This window comes from Physeter macrocephalus, chromosome 10 (assembly GCF_002837175.3).
Source record: "Physeter macrocephalus isolate SW-GA chromosome 10, ASM283717v5, whole genome shotgun sequence".
NCBI lineage: Eukaryota > Metazoa > Chordata > Mammalia > Artiodactyla > Physeteridae > Physeter > Physeter macrocephalus.
Genome location: NC_041223.1, coordinates 22,864,974 through 22,885,221, shown reverse-complemented (window position 1 = coordinate 22,885,221; position 20,248 = coordinate 22,864,974). Strand labels below are relative to the sequence as shown.

Genomic DNA, 20,248 nt, shown 5'->3' with positions numbered 1-20,248 from the left:
GGAGAGGCCACAACAGGGAAGGCCCCGCATCCCAAAAAAAAAAAAAAAAAAAAAAACCTTTAGAAAGATTGCTGAACATCTGGCCAGAAAGAAGTGTGTATGGCGGCGAGTTCATACAGCAGCTGAAACTGTCTATGGAGGACTCCAAGAGCCCTCCCCCCAAAGCAACAGAGGAGAAGAAATCTCTAAAGCGAACATTTCAGCAAATACAAGAGGAGGAGGATGACGATTACCCTGGAAGCTACTCTCCCCAAGATCGTTCTGCAGGACCCCTCTTGACTGAGGAACTAATCAAAGCTTTGCAGGACCTGGAAAATGCTGCATCAGGGGATGGTACTGTCCGACAGAAAATTGCTTCTTTACCCAGGAAGTGCAAGATGTTTCTCTTTTGGAAAAAATAACAGACAAAGAGGCAGCTGAACGTCTTTCAAAAACAGTAGATGAAGCATGTCCGTTACTAGCCGAATATAACGGGCACCTGGCGTTAGAACTGGAAGACCGACGCCAGCTGGCTCGGATGTTGATGGAGTACACCCAGAACCAGAAAGATGTTTTGTCAGAAAAGGAGAAAAAACTAGAAGAATATAAACAGAAGCTTGCTCGGGTAACCCAGGTCCGCAAGGAACTCAAGTCCCGTATTCAGAGCTTGCCAGACCTCTCGTTGCTGCCCAGCGTCACAGGGGGCTTGGCCCCCCCCGCCCTCTGCTGGTGACCTGTTTTCAACTGACTAAGGCAGGTGTCATGCCCCAGACTCCCATCTGTACCAGCAGAAAGAAGAGGGCAAGTCACGGTTGGAAATAACCTAGTAGCCCCTGGTTCTATCCCTCTTTCTGCTCGGCGCCCCCAGCCTCAAGGAAGAACCGCAGGGTCTGATTCTCCTCTCCAGCCTCTCCTGTTGAGCAAAATTGAGGACAGTGGCAAATGGAATCCAGTTTAGATTTATATTTGGAAAGCATACAAACTCACTTCACGTTTCCATGCCCCTGTTGGTTTTCCATTCTTAGCTCTCTCTTTACACCCAAGAAGTTATGAAAATCATGTGTAGAAGAATCTTGTCTCTCACGACAGCATTGTGTCATGAAAGCAGCTTCTCCTTTCTGAGTTGGGCTTGTTCAAGTTCACTTGAACTTCCACTGAGGGACTCAATTCTGGAGTCGTTGGCTCTCCTGGCTGCCATCCACCCCAGAGACTGGAGGCACAACTGTTGAGCAGCTTTGCCATAAAGAGTTTGCCAAATCTCGGATCCTCCCTTACTGTGACTTCTAGCAATGCATAGTCAAAGGTTAGGTGCATTTGTGAGCAGACTAGAGGATCTAGCAGTAAGATTCAAAGCTGATCTGAGACATCAAGTCATAGTTCAGAGAACGACTAACAGGGATCACAAGCATGAATTAAAAATAAGTTATTTGCTTTAGGTTCCTATCCAACAACCTTCCCAGGCTTCACTTATCAAGGGTGCCACCCACTGTCAGAGAGCACGTTCCTAGAAACATGATCTTTGCCCAAGTTGGTTGTGAAGGCGGTTGTTAGAAATGGCACTGTGGGCCCCCAAAACTAAAGGCATTCTGGGAGTCCGGGCTCTGCGTGGGTGTTGCTTTGACCCTTTCTTTTGGGGAGTCAGGCACACACTAACATTTAATTCACTGCGTGGGCACATGTCCACAGCATGGTGACTAAACTTGAAAATCTCCCCTGCAAATATGACACTGTGCATGCTTGTCTGTCCTTCAGTTCACACCACTGCATGTGTCCTTGTGCCTCTAGGAGGAGTACTTTGTGTCAGATGTTACTGAATAGCTCATCTCGGGAAGGGGGAAAGTGAGGGATATTAATTGGGGGTCTTAATTCCATTATCATGCCAGCTGACATTATGACTATATAATGTAGTTAGAGAGGATTATTACCTTGCTTTTAGTAAAGGTTAGGCCTGCTGACTGTAAGTCATGCTAATTTGGCAGGCTTATTTTTGACATTGGAAAGGGCAGAAAACAATTTGCCCCAATAGTGTAATAGGAATTATAGCCCAGAGGCTGAAATCCAAAAGCTATGAAAAGGAATTCAGTGGAGGGGGCTTCAGAATCTCCATTATTTTGAGTTGCTCTTTTCAGTATTACCAAAAAGCCAATTACATGTAATTTTACATGTTCAGCGTGTTAGAACATAACGTCTGTTTTTAAAAGTGTAACAGGCTTCCCTTCAAGAAGCTTTCCTGCCTGCCATGAAGTGAAAATGATAAAAAGTCATAGCAGGTATGCAGTTTAACTCTCTGTAGAACCTAGTAGCATTTAAGCTATTTTTCAGATTGAATACGGTCTGTGTGTTGTTTGCATATTGACACTGCCTGTTGTCCTGTCATTATTAAATTAATGAGTCTATATATAAAGTTTTTCTCCCAGAGGCCATAGGGCAGTAAAGGACGTTTACTAAAATTGCAAAATAAGTTCCAGTCTTTGCTGTTTCTGCATATAAGCCCCCTCTCCACGTGGTGTGCTGCTTTAGTCCCGCAGATGAGCTTGCTTCTGAACAGACCCACCATCTTGCACAAACTCTGTGCTTTCTTTCACCAAGGAAGCAAATCTTACCAGCCACAAACCAGCCAAAAAGGTGTAGTAGATATCTGCTCTCATCAGCTAGATGAAAATGTTATAACATAACGAATTTTGCCCACTGCTCTGTTTTATCTGATTGAGTCTTTGACTAGAAATTGGTGCATAATTATAACAGCAAGAGCAAGAAATGAAACTGTAGCAATTATGTAAATGAATGTGTTGGCCTCTTAACACCTGTTACTAGTGGACTTCCTGTAAGGAAGTTAGTTCTGTTTTTTGTTTTTCAACGGAATGCTTTTGTTTTTTAACTCTTAATTCTCCCACATCCTCCCCAGGAGTGCTTTTTACTTCATTTGTTTAATTTAAATGAACCTTTCTCCTTGTATGTGTGAGGTGATCTGGCAGGGCAGGGTGGGTGGATTTTGTTCTGTGTTCTCCTATACTTAGGGCATCCATCGGCCTCCAGGACATTTCCTTTAGGTCTTCTTCCTCAGAAAGTCTTCAATCTTCCCTTGTTTTTTGTTCTGTTTTTTTTCTTAAAGAGTATTTTTAAAGCTTAAATTTGTATATTAATTTAGGACTTTATTTAGAAGTATAGGCTGCCATTGGCGGTAGCAGTATATTCTGAAATGTCTCATAGATATATATTTTTGAATAAAGATGGTGTTGTTGAACGACAAAAAAAAAAAAAAATCAATATAGTTGAAGGTGGGACTTCCCTGGTGGTCCAGTGGTTAAGACTCTGTGCTCCCAATGCAGGGGGTCCAGGTTCGATCTCTGGTCAGGGAACTAAATCCTGCATGCCGCAACTAAGATCCCACATGCTGCAACTAAAAAGATCCCACATGCCACAATTAAGGCCCCGCACAGCCAAATAAATAAATATTTTTAAAATATATATATATATATATATATATATATATACGGTTTATACACGTCTTCTTTAGTATTTGGGTCTGCTAAGTAGTTATCACAATAAAGTGCAAGTTGAACGACAAAAAAAAAAAAAAATCAATATAGTTGAAGGTGGGACTTCCCTGGTGGTCCAGTGGTTAAGACTCTGTGCTCCCAATGCAGGAAAATGCTGTGTTGGGAAACTTAAACTTGAGGATGCCAAAAAAGTTATTTCATCTCTAACTGAACCATAACAAAAGAAAAGGAAGAGTAAACTACTGAGAAAAATATTCTGACACTGAAGTTGTACACTTCTATACATTACCAAGAAAGCTGTGCAGTTGTTTCTCATGGAGACTTTAAAGATGAGATATCACAGCTCTCTTACTAGCGGTTTTGATGTCATCTTACAGCAGGTAAAGCTTTGGCACAGATTATGATTCTAGTGATCTACGGTTGTTCAGAAGTTAATGCAATAAACCTGTAAGAAACCACCATACTTGAAACTGCTCATCAAAGTTACAGTTTAAATACCATTTTACCATGCAAAAATTAGAGATAAGAATAGGATCAGAACCTACATTGGACAAGCAAAGTATAGTACCTAGTCATCCTGATGTGTTAGACTTCACATTTGTCCCAAGGTTGATTATTTTCCCGCTTACTAGTGTTTCACCAATGTAAAATACATCCTGGGCAACTTTATTTTCATTTTTGTTACTAACCATAGACTGAAAAAAAAAAGACCAGCCATGTTTATCCACACCTATATTTTCAATGAAAATATAAGTCAATGAAACAGTCTCTCTCAATCAAGAAAACATCTGGCACCCAGCTGGAGAAAAAAAACAAGAATTATAAGTCTAGCCTTTCTCAGTGCTTTTACTACATTACACCTCAGCCTTTTTAGGCAATTTGCATCCCAATGGATAAGAGAACCAAATCTGGAGGGGCGAGAGGGTGGTAAATCATACAAAGTATGGAATTTATAGCATTCAGGAGTTCAGAATTTTCAATACAAGAACTAGATCAGAAAAGCAGACACTCACGACAGCAAATTCTCACAGCTCACCCAAAGTTTCTGGCTTTTTCATCCTAACCAGTCAATTATATCCAACCATAATCATTTAAATTGGAAAATAGTTGACAGATATTTCATGAATTTTACACGTTGTAGTAGAAAACCATTTATCTGTACTATTTATAGTATTAAGAATACTATCTACGATTATATTATACAATGACTCTTTCTTTCATTTTTTTCACTTAGTGGAAACTTCAAAAAGAACAGAATGCAGTCAGGTTTTAGTTATAAATCCCTAAAAATGGAAGTAAATTTTCATGCAGATAATAAGGGAAGTCACTGGATTACCTCCCAGCTATAGTGGAATCATGGTCCCACAGCCATAAGTGGCTGCTTTAACCTGTAAGTATTCTCAGGGTACCCTAAAAGTTGTTTCCTGATGACCAACTGTGAGCTTTCTTCTCATTTCAAACTACTGGACATTTAAAAATAAGGCAAATCTAAAGGCATGAGTATCTCATGAAGCTTTCAGAAAAAAGAGTTCAATTATGCTTTATGCCCTTGACATTTCTCCTGAAAGGTATCATCCAAATGATACTTTGTCAGACACTCCAAGCTTTGCCTGACGTGAGGAAAGCCATGTTTATGGCTGCATAGTAGTGCAGAGGATATAGTCAGAGTATAACATTATGATGAACTCAATACTTCATAGAGTTGAATCAATTGTCTTCCAATTCCTGTTTGAAAGAAGGTTTCCATTTAGTTCAGTAAGAAAGAGAACTACAGGATGATCCCTTGAGGCATTGTACAAAATGCTTCCATTCTTTATTTCCAGGGACCCTCTTTATCTCCCAGCCCAGCACCATTCAACTCTTCATTTATTCAGTCTGTAGTTACTTGGTGAGCACCAACTACATTAAACTATATTCCAGTAACTGTTTTAAGCCCTGAGGATATGGTACACATTAACACAGACAAGTGCCTGCTCTTATAGGACTTTTATTTAAGATGAAGGAAAAGGACCATACAAGTGAGTAAAAAAAGAAACAAGATAAATGCTGTAGGAAAATAAATCAGGACAAGGTAATGGAATGAAGTGATCTGATAGTGGCCTCTATGAATTGTTTGGTGACAGACAACCTCTCTGGCAAGGATCAGCCATGCGAATATCTGAGAAAAGAGACTTCTAGTCAAAAGGCTCAAGTGCAAAGACATTGAAGTGGGAAGCTGTCTGTGTGCTAGAGGAACAAAAAAGAGGGCCAGTGAGGCTGAAGTTCAGTGAGCTAAGTGGGAAGTGAATTTGAAACGGTAGTCAGAGAGCAGATATGGGATCTAAGCAAGTAGTTTTTATTTTTATTCTAAGTCTGTTCGGAAACAAAGGTGTGACATGGCCTAATTTAAGTTTACCATAATTTCTGTTTGCAGTGTGGAGAATGCCTTTAATGTGAACTAGAGTGAAACACGGAGATTAGTTAAGCATTTACTGCATTAATCTAGGCAAAAGAGGAGGGTAGCTTAGAGCATGTGGTAACAATTGAAATGGAGAGATAGTGAAAGACTCAAGATATATTTTGGAAGTAGAATCAACAGGTTTTGCTGATGGAGTGGATGTGGAGGGGCAAAGAAAAAATTAAGACACTCCTGGGTTTTTCTCCCTTCAGTAAAGTGTGGAAGTCATGATATTTGCCGAAATGCAGAAGAAGGAGGGATCAAGTTTAGGAATGATGAATTCGCTGCAGACACATTAATTTTGAGATGACTTTGAAATATTCATACAGACAGTGTGATTTGCAGGTCTGGACCATAGCTGCTGCCCTCTTTAAGGCCCGTCCAGAACCTATGTCCCTTGCTCTTGGGCAAATCAGTCTCCAAGCTAAACTTGAAAATGAGCCTTACAGTGATTCAAAAATCCCTCCCCTTTTCTTCTCTTTTATTTTCTCATCCTTTGTGGAACTCTTCCTTTTCTTACTCCCAAGAGTTAAACTGTTTATCCCAGGACACGGTAACACACTTCAGCATAGCTTTGGGACTTTAAGTGATTCTGTATTTGATCTTAAACATACCCACTCTACCAAAAGAATTTATTCCTATCTCTGCTCTCTTACTAATGACTGATGGTGAGTCCTCATTAATCAGAATCCCCTAATGCACCAACTGTTGACAGCCACTTCCAAATCAAACCCTTACCCACTGCATCTCTAGTTTAGTGGGCCGATTCAACTGAAGTCTAGGTTCCTCTTCAAAGTCTTCACTACAAAGTAATAAACAATGTCCCCTTGATTTGTTTCACAAGTTCTGGGGCATCCTATGAAATAATTTATTGACTGCAACATTAAAGAGCAGTTTTTAAAGTTTTCTGGAACCTTCATAAAAGAATGCGTTAAGGATGTCTAAATAGTCCATATCAACACAGAGAATGCTCTCTGAAATACATAAAAGCTATCATAAAACACTTTGACTCTGTTTCTCTGATAAATACCCAGTAAAATAAGCTGCCATTAGTTATATTTCTGATTTTTGTCTTACTCTAGAATATTTTTAGCTAAAAAAAGCCAATATCTGCCTTTTCATAAGAAATTATATATAAGAAGGCAAATCTTCTGCTACACCTGACCTAGTTATTGTCTCCTACCGTCTATATCTAATAAGCAAATCCACAGAGGCTTTCACTGAATATTTGCAGTGGTTATTATTGTTGCTAAGAGCTCAGGACAAAAATTCTCATTTGTTTAGATAAAGAAACTATGAAAGCATAATTTTTCTTTCATCATGACTAAAAAGTGGGTGGAAACATTAAGAAAAATATTGATTTCATATACTTTGAGGTAACTGACTCAATTTAAGAAAAACATAAGAAACTTATACTAATGAAATAATTTATTTACAGTTAACCTAGCCACTAAGATCTACTATGAGAGTTTAAGCTGTAACAACACTAAAATATTGCAACAAGATGAAAGACTGACATAATCATATAGATATTTCATCTAAACACCAAATAATAAGAAACAGTAAGGGGATTGTGTGGAAGTTTCATTTTCCATCCAGATGTTTGGCACTCTGTTGAAATACCATTGGTTTGTATGTTTCTAGTGGACAAGAATGCTATCCAACCGTAAAATACATGTGCAAAAAGGAATGAAAAATACCCTTTAAAGATTAATCCAGTGCAGCAATTTTTGCTTCATGATTCCAGACCCATCTCTCACTTTGCAATGCATTACTTTATGAAAATTTGAGTTAAGACCCTCTCATTTGTCACCACTTTTACAGTCTTTCTATTAGGAGGGGTTGAGATACTAATATGCATTAAATCTTATAATACCGTTCTGAAGAATACGTGCCCAGAAACACTTCCTCTAATGGTGGTTTCAATTGGTACACAACACAGTTACTGCAACAGAAAACCATGCAAGTAATTTAAATACCAGACATCATGATGCACCAACCAATTAAGCTGTTAAAGCCGAAGAGACTTCTCACATCTTGAACTTTGAAGCAAAAACTCTCAACAAGTATACTGAGAGGACAAGACTTTCTCTTTTCTTAAAATACACAGTCGAAATTAAACCCAAGTTTTTTTCAGTCAAAGTATTTGTGTCTGAAATAACAACTTCAACTTTATTTCATTTCTCTGTAACCCTTATAGATTTCAAGTTTCTGACATACGACATCCTCCTCTTTGTAAGCAGCTATATATTTTATACTTTTTTTGTGTGTTTTCTCTTGGATAATACTGTTCACAATTGAGTTTCATGAACAAATGCTATTATAAGAAAAAATAAATGTATTCATGATGCACTGAGTTCTTTTGTTTATTAAATAAAAGAATATAAAAAGTAATCACACATACTTAAAGAGATACAATAATTGCAATCAATAATCTCTGGCCAGTCCCTCAGTGAAAATTCACTCACTAAAAGCACAAGGTTCAAAATAAATCCCAGATTATTTATTCAATTATGTCACTGATTCTGAGATAGAAAGGAAAAAAAACACTCGCGTTAAAACTGATTCTAATTTAACTTGCATTAAATCTATCATCCCTTTAAAATAACAGTGAACAGTCATACTAATATATCAAATGGAATTATTAATTCCCCAATTCTGCACATTCCCACAATCTGTATGTTGCCAAATCATAGCTCAAAATTTAAAGAAAATTACCATAATATCCTTTATCATGACATCTAATTCTTTAAAGTTTCAAATAATAGAATGAATAGCAACTAATAGTAACAGCAAACATCTTAAAATCAGGTGTTTAAAATTCTAACAATCACAATATGAGTTTTTTACTGATAGTATTATTTTTCCAAACGAATACTTCAAGTTGGCATTCATCTACCCCCATCAATATGAAAAACATAACACAGAAGAAAAGAATAGCTTCCTACTTTGAGCCAAAGACTCAAAATCATAGGCAAATTGTCCTAATATGCACCTTAGAAATCTAAACAGCAGATTCTGATTGAAACAATCACATTAATGCCCTAAACAATTCTGGGATAGGATGGTATGTCATTAAAATGGAATAAATACCACTTTGTAAACTTCAAAAACTTCATTCTTTTCTAACAAAAGAAAAATGTTCTTTATATTTGAAGCTGAGAGGCAGGTGGACTTGAGGGTAGTGAAATTGGTTCATCTGTGACTTTATTGCTAGTTTGATATTTTGAATTATTTCAGAGCGGAAATAAAATATTCCTCAAAAATATTTAGCAGGATTTTAGTTTTAACTGAAAAATTATACAATTACCTTAACAGAAAATTGTATATATAGTGATATTTAGATTTTGAATGATTTAAGGAAATATTAATAAAGGAAAGAATATAGTTATTAGATAATTTAAATAGAAATTTCCCTACTTGACACCAAAACAGTGTTCTAAGAAGACTGTAGAACTTGACTCCAGAACTTTGTGATTTTTGTCTTCATATGTGTAACTTTGCACCCTGAGTTTATTAAGTAATATTTTATTAATTAAAGAGAAGTCAATATGGTATTCTAAATCTGAGGTCAAAACAAAATGAACTAAAAAGCATTAAAAGTGTTCAAACATTTATCTTTATTTTCTATGTCTGGATTTCATTCACTAATAATAAATTCTCCTAAAGAAAATGTATTCTCCTGTCCTGTGCAGTGAGGTATGCCAAATCATTCTATTTAAAACATGATACATTTCATTAATATGCTTCTTGGCAAACTGCCTGGAGAGGAGAAACACGTTCTAATTTTTAAATACTCTAGACAGCTTATTATAGCCTAGGCTGAAATACAAAACAAATGCAGGCAGATCAAGTACTCCTGAAATTCAGCATGCACTTTTACATGGTCCTTATTGATTCCAAGAGATTTATTTGATTAAACACATAAGCAGAAATAGCACTGCTCTTGGTAACTGGCTATTTGGGTAAATTTATGTTTTTAAAATAAGTTAGAAGTCTACACTAAATTCAATTTCCTATTGAATTTTATTAAGTATCTGCAAGATACCACATATTTGTTTGACCAAATTCTTCCTGCTTTGAGGTGGAGAAGTTTTAGCTGTTGAAAACCATGAACTTATGTGGATGAGTAAGTCTAATGGAGAAAGCAGTCATATTAAAATAATTTGTGGGTTTTTTCCTCCTACTTCTGCACTCATAGCACCATGCTTTTTTATACTCTCCTTTCTTTCACACATGCACATAAAGAAACATGCAAAATGGGGAAAAAATGGATCATACTGATGAGGGCTTACACTTCTTGGTTTGAAGAATGCAGCAGAATACCACACACTCAAAGCAAATAGATAATTTCTAAAATTCATAAGAAAATTAGAAATTTTAAGCCTAGACTCATGTTTACCATTAAAATTTTGCAACATATGCAAACAACAATTTGAACATTTAAGTGCTTGATTTTCAGATTTGATTACCTACAATGCCAAAATACCTCAAATGATTACAGGTTTCCCATTTCAACTGATTCTGTTAAGTACCACTAAATATTTTGTAAAATACTTTTTAGATCCCTAAGTGGGTTACATTTATATTATTCTTCTACAATGAGTAATAATGGATAATTATTATCTGTTTATTGCCCAAGAGGAGAATTAGTTCCCAGAAATAAAATCTTGGTTAGATTAAGACTTGGCTTTGTGTATAAGAAAATTTCCTGCTTGAAATTTTGGGAAGACACAACATATGGAAAAAAATAGAGCTCTTAAAGTAACTTGGTAAAATAATTTAGAAAATGAAATGGTGTAAAATGCTGTAACCACAGTATATAAGTAATGTTTCCTCCAATAACCATTAAAGATGCAGTTATAATCAGACTTTCTTTAGCACTCTTATTTTATTCTGTTATAACATTACAAAAATGGCTTTCTGCACTAAAACTGGGCACACCTTGCTCACACCCATTTACTCACACTTTGTTCCTTGTTCAAAAAAGTCTAAGGAAAACATGCACACATGCTAATTTATTTGAAGTTGAAATGCACATGCATTTCATTTCTCAGAAACTTAATGGAAATAGTTCCTCAGTGTGCAATGAAGACAGTAATAAAATATTAGTAAGTGGAAAATTGTACTTGTTCAAAATACACTAACTATTTTACACCTCTATAGAATTATAAACATTTAAGATATGTTCTAACAAGCAAATAGTCCAATAAAATATATGTTTTGGTATCAAAAAGTGTTCCATTAATTTTTATTATTTCTCTTCTCCCTTTTTAGTATAACATGCACAAAGCAGAGAAAGAAATTCAGGGGCAGAAACTATGTTCTCATGTTGTTATATATGAAATTTATTTCTGTAAAAGTATTCACATGGTTAACCAGAATTTAAGCTATTATCCTTACCCCAGAATGAGAAAGGTAAACTCAGAGAACTATTTTTTTTTGTCCTTTATTGTCAGGGAAGCTCTACATTCCAGGGAGGAAAATGTGCATGCTTATTTCTTCTTCCGGTGAATTATCTGATTTCCAGTTTCCTGACAGTATTGACTATAGATAAATTATACAAATTTCAAGTTGGATAGATGAGAGTTCAACACCAAGCTCTTCCATCCTTTACTTATCTGCTTACTAATCCTCAGTTCCTTCACCCATAGAATGGGAACCAGAATAATGCCTTCCTTATGAGCTGACATGAGGCATTCCTGCAAAGGATATACTACAAGATCTGCCACATAGTAAATGTTTAATAAATTTTATTATTATTTTACTACATGCGGAAAGATGACTTTAAAACATGATGATAGAAACTATATTTCCCTAACATGTACTGTTATGCCAGGCACCATGTGAGTACTTTACATGCATTATCTAACTTGACCCTTACAACGTTGTTAACCCATTTTACAGACAAAACAATTAAGGGGGAACATTCTCTAGTCCCAAGCATTTCAAAGATACTATATTTTTTTTCTCTCTTTTGAACTACTCTAGGCTTAAAGAGGAGATTCAGAGAAAAAGACATAGCCTATATCTACATTAAAAATAATAATTTGGTGAGAAATTTCCCTCCATTATGGCAGATATTACCACATTAGACATAGCTTTTTTCCTAATACTTCCATGAATTACAATACTACTAGATGAAATTATATAAATCAATTCATTGATTGTGTTTTTAAAGATCTATTTCACCCTACATTTTTTAACAGATTTGGAATCTGGCATTTTTGTTCTATTTCTGGCTAATAATCAGTTTGATTTGTTTCTGTTGTATGATTTCATAGATGATAAATTTGATAAATTTGAAGCTTATGTCCTCTAACTTCATTCCTTAATAATAATAACAATAAAAATTTTAAATGTCCAGAAATAAATAGAAATATTTCACAATATATGTACAATAACTATAAATAAGCTAAGTATACATAAGATCTGATCAAGGCCAAAGTTGAAACTCTAATTTTAATATGAACCAAATCTCACATGTGTGAGTATATGTATGTGTGTATAAGGCATGAAGTTTTGTTTGACTTGGAAAATATATGATAAAAGTAAACCTTAACTACTTACTTCATCATGTTATATATAGTATGATCATACATCATAGAATATATACTAATATACTAACTCTCAGATTTCTATTCCAAAGAAAGGAAATATTTGAAAAAAATTGTGTGATTCACAGAACTTCTTGAAAATGAGAAATCATAAAAGTTTATTGAGTGAATTAAAATTATAACCCAGTTGTAGAATGCAACAGTCAGATTCACAGAAATGTCTTTACGGATAATCCTCAAACTGCTTAACTCATGGAGAGAGCTCTAAGTATTGAGCATGTCTCCAAAGAGCAGGGCTCAACATTAAGAGACAATCTGATTTTCAGTATTAATATAAATAGTAACCAGAAAGAAAATTCTAAAATGCCGTCAAAAGTTTGATAATATTGATAACATTATATAATCAGATGTGTGGCTATTGTTAAAATTCTTTTTTTTTAAAAAGGAAAATTGAAGTTTATGGTGCCATTATTATTCCATTAGTCTCATTACAGAAAAACATTTTTAACAAAAATTTTTAATGTTTTTATATAAATATAAAACTTAAATAAATTTTTATTTTAATGTTTTTATATAAATATAAAATTTATATAAATATTTTATATAAATATAAATATATAAATAAATATTTTTTCATTCTTAAAAATCAAATCAGATATCACAGCATATGTCAATATTATTCTCTTAAACTTTAAATTATTGTATCCTTTTAGTTAAGATGTATGTATGTCCTTTTAGTTTCTCATATATATAGCATATGTGAAACTAAATACATATGCAATGTATTGTATATGTATTCATATATACAGTCTAATATAGTATATATTTTTATATATAGTGAATATATACTGTATAATATGTATTCCATATATATGAAACTAAAGGGACATAGGCACATCTTAACTATAAGGTCCTGGTAATTTAGCTCTTGAAAGAATAATATTGTTATGTAATCTGATATGCATGTATCTTGTAGTTTTTCATATATACTTATTTCTACCATCACATTATTAACAAGGAGAATGGTTCTGCATTGACCAAGGATTCTCATCCAGAAACTCATGGTTCTTTAGATTTTAATGGATGAGACTTGAAAGATTTATAAAATACCCAGAGTCAATATAAAATTTGTGTGCGATATTTTACACCTCTCTGATGAGTGGCTCTCCAACATTCCTAAAGGTTAAGAACAACTATTAGAGATAGAAGAAAGTCAATAGAGAAAGAAAGAAATTGAGAGATGATGGAATAGTGGGTGCATGCACCATGGTATGGTGTCTGCTTTTTAAATCTTACCTCTCCCACATGGCTGCGGAATCCTCTTTAGGTTTCTTTATTTTTTGTTTAACTTTAATAACAATTGATGTTTATTAAAATGGAAAATGTTTTGTTAATTACTTGGATTCCAAATCTTGCAATATTGCAAATAAGGACTCATTAATGTAATATTAAATATTGACAATATATTAATCAGTTATAACTTATTCATCAAATTACAGATGACATGAAAACATTAGGGATTCATGTTTTGTTTAAGTCTTTCCTTCCATGTAATTGTTAGGTGAGTAATAGTGGATGAACTAGGACTACTACTAATGTTTGGCAAATGCTACTAATGTTACACTGTATAAGTGCGACATATTACCTTGTGTATTTTTTGAAAGACCATTGTAAATATTTTAAATGTTCCTTTTAAAAAAATTTTAATCCAAAATTATTCAGAGATGACTGTGATACCATGCAGAGTAAACTTCCCAAGTAGATTTTATATACTCTTGTCAGGTGCTATTGCAAAAAATGATGGTTGAACTCATTAAATGGTTGAACTCAGCAGAATTACGTATATCTCATCACAGCTACACAGAATGACCCAACTATCCAGGGATTTAGCAATGTATACAAAGATGGCCATGCCAATTTCTGAGTCATAGTTTTACAGTTTAGGACATATGATACCTATTTTACATTCAGATCATATTCAGATGATATCTGTTTCACTATGCATAATACAAATGTCATCATACATTTTAATCACATACTGAGAAGTTACAGATATAAACTATTTCTATAAATTATGATTAATCATAAAAAGATTTGCTCCACCTTTTGAATTTTCTATTAGTTTATTCAAACAAAGGAGATATATACAGGCACCAGTTATGAATAAAATTCACCAGGAAAATATGACTTGTATTTCAGATATTTGGAGTTTGAATATTATACTCATTGAATCACTGAGTCAATAAAGAAATTTATTTCATGCTCCCGAATAAAACAAATTTAAGATAAATGTGTTAGGTTGGCTCTAGGAACAACTTCAATATTGAAGCAATATTGACTTATACACATATAGCAATACACATATATTGCTTTTTGAATCGCTTTTAATGTGAGTAATACATATGTTTTTAATGTCATTTAAAGTCTTGTTCAGTGAAAAATGGTAACTCTGTTTGACTTGCCTTTTCTGAGTTAATCATGAAACTGTTCAATGAATGAGCTGAGATATAGTAAGAAAGAAAAAGTTGTTTAGTTTTGCTTTACTCAATAGAGATACGAGAGTAAGTTCTTTTCAGGTAGTGAGTTGAATGGCCAAAATCACAGTGCCATTTCCTGCTTCACATTGTGCCCACTAAGTAATACAGATTTGGTCCCCATGTTCTTAGCATTTTTTTTTCAGGGATGTCACATGCACTGCGGAGGAGCTGAGTAGGTAGCTGCTTGATCTCTCTCGATAGGACTTCCTTCCACAACAGAGCTGCCTATTGAAGTGCCTCCTGAAGCTTTCACCGAGCAGATAAAGAGCAAATGGATTGACACAAGAACTGCAAAAGCTCAGAACCCGGGCCACTAAGGTGACAATCATGTGGCCTAGAGATGGGTCAATCTCATTATAGTTGAAAGACCTATACATGTAAAGGATGTGATTTGGAAACCAGAAGAAGACAAAGCAACACACAAAGACCACCACAATTTTGGCCAGGCGTTTCCGTGTTTCCATCTGCAAATATAAGGAAATAGTCCCACTGATTAAAATGAAAACGGAGGCAGCCACATTCTAAAACACATCATGGTACAAAAGATGTAAAACTTAGCATGCAAATGCATCCAAAAGCACAAAAAGGATTTTCCTACTCAAAGTAATGATTTTAACAGTTTGATGAAGCCTATTTTGGTCACTATACTAATTTCACTTTAAAATATTTGACAGTTTATAAATGGGTATGTCTTCATGTTAAAACTGTGATCTTGAAAAATTTCTTATTTTTAACTTTTTCTTTTGCTTAAAGTCTTATTGTGATCACTATAAATATAAATCATTTGTTTGTATTAAATCCATTGAATTAATAAACCACAGAATATATTCAAGCTTAGAAAATTTTTAAATCAGACTATTTTAAATAAGAAATACTGATCTATTGAAAAAGGGCATGACTTTTTAAAAACGCTTATCCACAAAAAAAACCCCAAAACCTTGAGATTTAATTTAAACTCCTGACTCTCATAAATCAAAAGAATCTGACATAATTGTCACTGCTATAAACATTACTATGTTAGGCTGCCTAACCTTAAAAAAAAAATAAAAACATTTTCTATCTTTTCATAAAATTCACCTCCTATGTTTACTGTTTTATAAGAAGGTCTTCAGGAATGTGATAAATAGACAAAATTCAAATATGGGACATTAATCTTTTTACATCTAAAAATCATTTTCTAACATCTAGAATCCAAAGTTTAGCTCACATTTGTCTAATTTGTTTGAATATTTTAAAAAGGCAATAAATAAGATATTTATAGTAGACAACATATTTTCTGAGCTAAAACTATTGGTAGTTAACTAGAATATACCAGAGAAGTCTGGAAAGGTTTAGGATTGAAACAGACCTGACACTGGGGAGTAAGTAGAAGTGAATGGTGACAGTAAACAAAGGTGCAGGTGAAAAGGAATCTAGTTCAAGAAGCAGAATGTGGTACTCCAGATGTATCCGAGTGGCATAAATTAGGCAACTTGGCCTTATAAATGAAATTTACATTACTAAGCACAATCCTCCCTAGCAGGTGGAGCATAGGTGCAAGAATTTCACAGCAGTCTATACTTGGAGATTCAAATGTATAGGTAGGCTGTTAGCATTGAGATTACTTCTTGGCAGATGTCAAGCCCAGTTACCCAGCCAGAGTTTATAAATCCCAAGAGGGAAATTCACATACACAAACACACACACACAAGTCAGAATTTGCTGTTTAAAATCTCTAATAGGAAGTTTCTGTGGGTCTTTGTTTTACTTTTACTTTTGCTACAACTACTTTATTTTAAATTCAAGGTGTTTCTTTTATTTGCAGCTACATTTTACAAGATTCTTTCATCCTATTGAATCTAATGAATCAGCTTTTGCAACCATTTTTCTGTTTTTACTCTTGGGTGCTTTGTTTTAAACTTAACTTTTCAGTCTGCCATTAAATAAGAAAAGCCATCAGGAATTTCTTATACCTGGGAAAGTAATAATGCGGCTTAATGGTACAGAGTCCAGGTTTTGAATTGGGTTCAGATGATGTCTCCATCACTGTGAGATTATGAAAATGTTGCTTAATTTCAAGCCTTAGTTTTCCTCAGTTTAAAATGGAAATAATTATAGTGCTTGTTTCATAGTGTTGTGAGGATAAAAAATCTCACACAAAAGAACTTAGCACAGTACTAAGTGCAATTAGTCTTATACTTGTTTCCAAATCCACAAGAAATCAAAACGTTTAGTGAGATGAAGTGTGATTAAGCACTAATCAACACTTGATTACTATGTTCTAGAAGAAAAACAGAAGTGTAGACAACATATAACAAAACATTTCCAAACAATTTTAAGTGAATATTGGAATGTGATGTGTAATTTTATCACTAGTAATTCCAGTTCCTTGATTTAAATTTCCAAAATACACACTGAGAGGCAAGAGTAGGCTCTGGACCAAGTAGAAGACACAACCCACCTTTCTTTATCATTGTTATTAAAGTATCCATGCTGTGTTTACGAAGTACGTGATACACATAAACTGAAAAAGTCAGTAAATATATAAATAGCATTTTATCTGACCTTGGTAAGAGCTAATTTACCAATCTCCATGAAAATAGATTGAGAAAAATAGTATGAAATAAACTCAAGCCCTGGGTCTTGCTACGAATATCACCTTTAAAAATGAAAGCACAGGGCTTCCCTGGTGGCGCAGTGGTTGAGAGCCCGCCTGCCGATGCAGGGGACACGGGTTCGTGCCCCGGTCTGGGAAGATCCCACATGCCGCGGAGCGGAAAAAAAAAAAAAAGCATAATGAGAATAATTTTAACGGTTATAGTGATAGCTCTTCATTAAGTTTTATTCTAATCATTAAAAAGAATTTTTTAAACTTTCTAATTAAAATGGGCCCCATAAAGAAGGGCAACTAAACTAAAAAGTCACATTTTAATTATGGAATACAAAAAACTTTTTAAAAGATAATAGAAATGGTGTCATAGAAACAAAATGAGGTGCATAACTTACCCAAAGTCACCCATTTTTGTAGGACTGTCGTTTTAGAAAGAGTATTACAGGAACTAAAAAGTCAATAGTGTTCAGTTTAAAAAGACAATTGCTCTCTACTCCATTCCATTGTCTTTCCTTCAGGGAAGATTAACTCCTCAATGCCAAAGTGATATAAGGGTATTATTGCAAATACCAGGAAATTTAGATGGACTCATTTTTCATTAATAATTTACTATGCAATTTAAAGAGGAGGACCATGAACACCATCTTAATCATCCAAGTTAAATTGTTTATCTAAATCGCTTAAGCCAACATCCCACCCCTAAACAAATTAGACCAGGACTCCGTGCAATGATGCCTAATTATACATTTCCCCCCACCCCCATCCAGACATCCCTCTTGTTGAAATGCCCAAAATCATGATTATAGACAGCCTGGGATAGTGGCACTGGACCAAGAGTCAGCAGGACTGGATTCTCCTCTCAGCTCTGCCGGGGGAACTTACATTCCCTGGGCTTCAATATCCTTACCTGAAAAATAACACAGTTGAACTAGTTGATCTACAAGGTAGAATAATAGATATTTCCCACCCTTATAATATGTGGAAAGCAGACTTGATATCAAAGATGTATTTTTACAGCACTGTTTAATACTATAATTTAGTACCTACCTGTTTGTGGGGAAAGAAAATATATCACTTGACTTGAGGTATTAAAACAAGAAGAATGTATAAAGTCATGTCTGAAGAACATGTACTAGTCTAGTTGTTTTTGCTTCAAATAAATAGCAGAATTTAGTTAGTAAATGTAAATGATGTTTCTCCTTATTTGAAAAAAAAAATCAAAATCAAACATTTCCCTAATATTAAGACAGACAGTCTTACCTATCGGGTTATTAAACTACCAAATAAGGAAAGTGCACCTCTAAGTTTTTAGGGACGTACAAAAAGCGTCTACAAGATTGTTGCACATTCATTCTATAGCTTTTCTGTGAAATGGATAATAAGAATTCCTAGAGTGTGTGGAGGGCAGAGGAAGGCTAGGCTATGCAATTTTAAAACTACTTTTAAACTAATGCAATTTTAATTATTTTTAAAGTGATGATTTTCTTCTATTTTTTTCAAGCGTCACATCAGTCAGTTTTAACTCATTTTACTCTAATTCCCAGATACAGTCTCTGTCCTTCTCCCGTCCTCCTCCCAGCCCTTCCTTTCTCTCTCCTCTCCCCAGGTACACTCCCTGCCCCTCTCCACTGCTTTTCTAGGCCACCCACCATTACCTAGGCCCTTACCTGTCGGCTCTGAGGGCAGTGAGAGTGAACACGGACACCCCCACGGAGGTGAGCTGGATCACCGGGATGAGTTTGCAGCCCACCTTCCCGAACATCCACTCGTCGAAGAACCTAGGGGTAAGACGGGAATAACGAGGCAGACCTACTAGAGAATGGCCTTGAGGACACGGGGAGGGGGAAGGGTAAGCTGGGAGGAGGTGAGAGAGTGGCATGGACATATATTCACTACCAAACGTAAAATAGATAGCTAGTGGGAAGCAGCTGCACAGCACAGGGAGATCAGCTCGGTGCTTTGTGACCACCTAGAGGTGGGATAGGGAGGGTGGGAGGGAGACGCAAGAAGGAGGGGATATGGGGATATATGTATACGTATAGCTGACTCACTTTGTTATACAGCAGAAACTAACACACCATTGTAAAGCAATTATACGTCAATAAAGATGGTAAAAAAAAAAAAAAAAAGAAGAAGTAGCGGGAAGCATCCACAGGGACGCAGGTGATCAGCAGCAGCACGTCCCCAATGGCCAGGTTAGAGATGAAGATGTTGGGGGCGCTCCTCATGGCGCTGTTGGTGATGAAGATCTTCACCAGCATGATGTTGCCCAGCAAGCCCGCTGTGAGCACGTAGACGGACGGATCACACAGCGGATCACGAACTCCGCAGTGGTCCCGTGCGGGGCGGGTAGGAAATCCCTTGCCGAGACCTCTGGAACGAAACCGCTCTGATATACGCCCGCGGTCCGGGAGAGGTTGGAAAGAGACTCGGGGGGCATGGTCTCTTTCCCAGGAGAGTCCGCTGGAGTTTTCATGCACCCAGGTGCCCTGAAAAGTGCAACGCACTCTTGGGCTTAATGGATTTCCCTCTTGCCAAGTTTACCTCCCGCGGGGATCGCGTCACACCGCCTTGTCCCGAGGAGGACCGGGCCGGGTGAAAAGCCTGGCCACAGGCTCCAGCCCTTCACTTTTAGAAGGGGCACGCAC

General features: G+C 35.6%; 1 protein-coding gene and 1 pseudogene across 1 annotated transcript; one reads left to right on the top strand and one right to left on the bottom strand.

Moving 5' to 3' along the window:
• Nucleotides 1–731, top strand: part of LOC102985772 (regulation of nuclear pre-mRNA domain-containing protein 1B-like) — a 6,385-nt pseudogene extending 5,654 nt beyond the window's left edge.
• A 14,127-nt stretch (nt 732–14,858) lies between these two features.
• Nucleotides 14,859–20,155, bottom strand: NMBR (neuromedin B receptor). Its single transcript, XM_055087388.1, is given in 7 exon segments — nt 14,859–15,149; nt 15,151–15,474; nt 17,649–17,705; nt 18,006–18,048; nt 19,268–19,377; nt 19,736–19,905; nt 19,908–20,155. Coding segments are annotated over 7 exon segments (951 nt in total). The 5' UTR covers nt 20,077–20,155; the 3' UTR covers nt 14,859–15,071.
• Between the last annotated feature and the right edge of the window lie 93 nt (nt 20,156–20,248).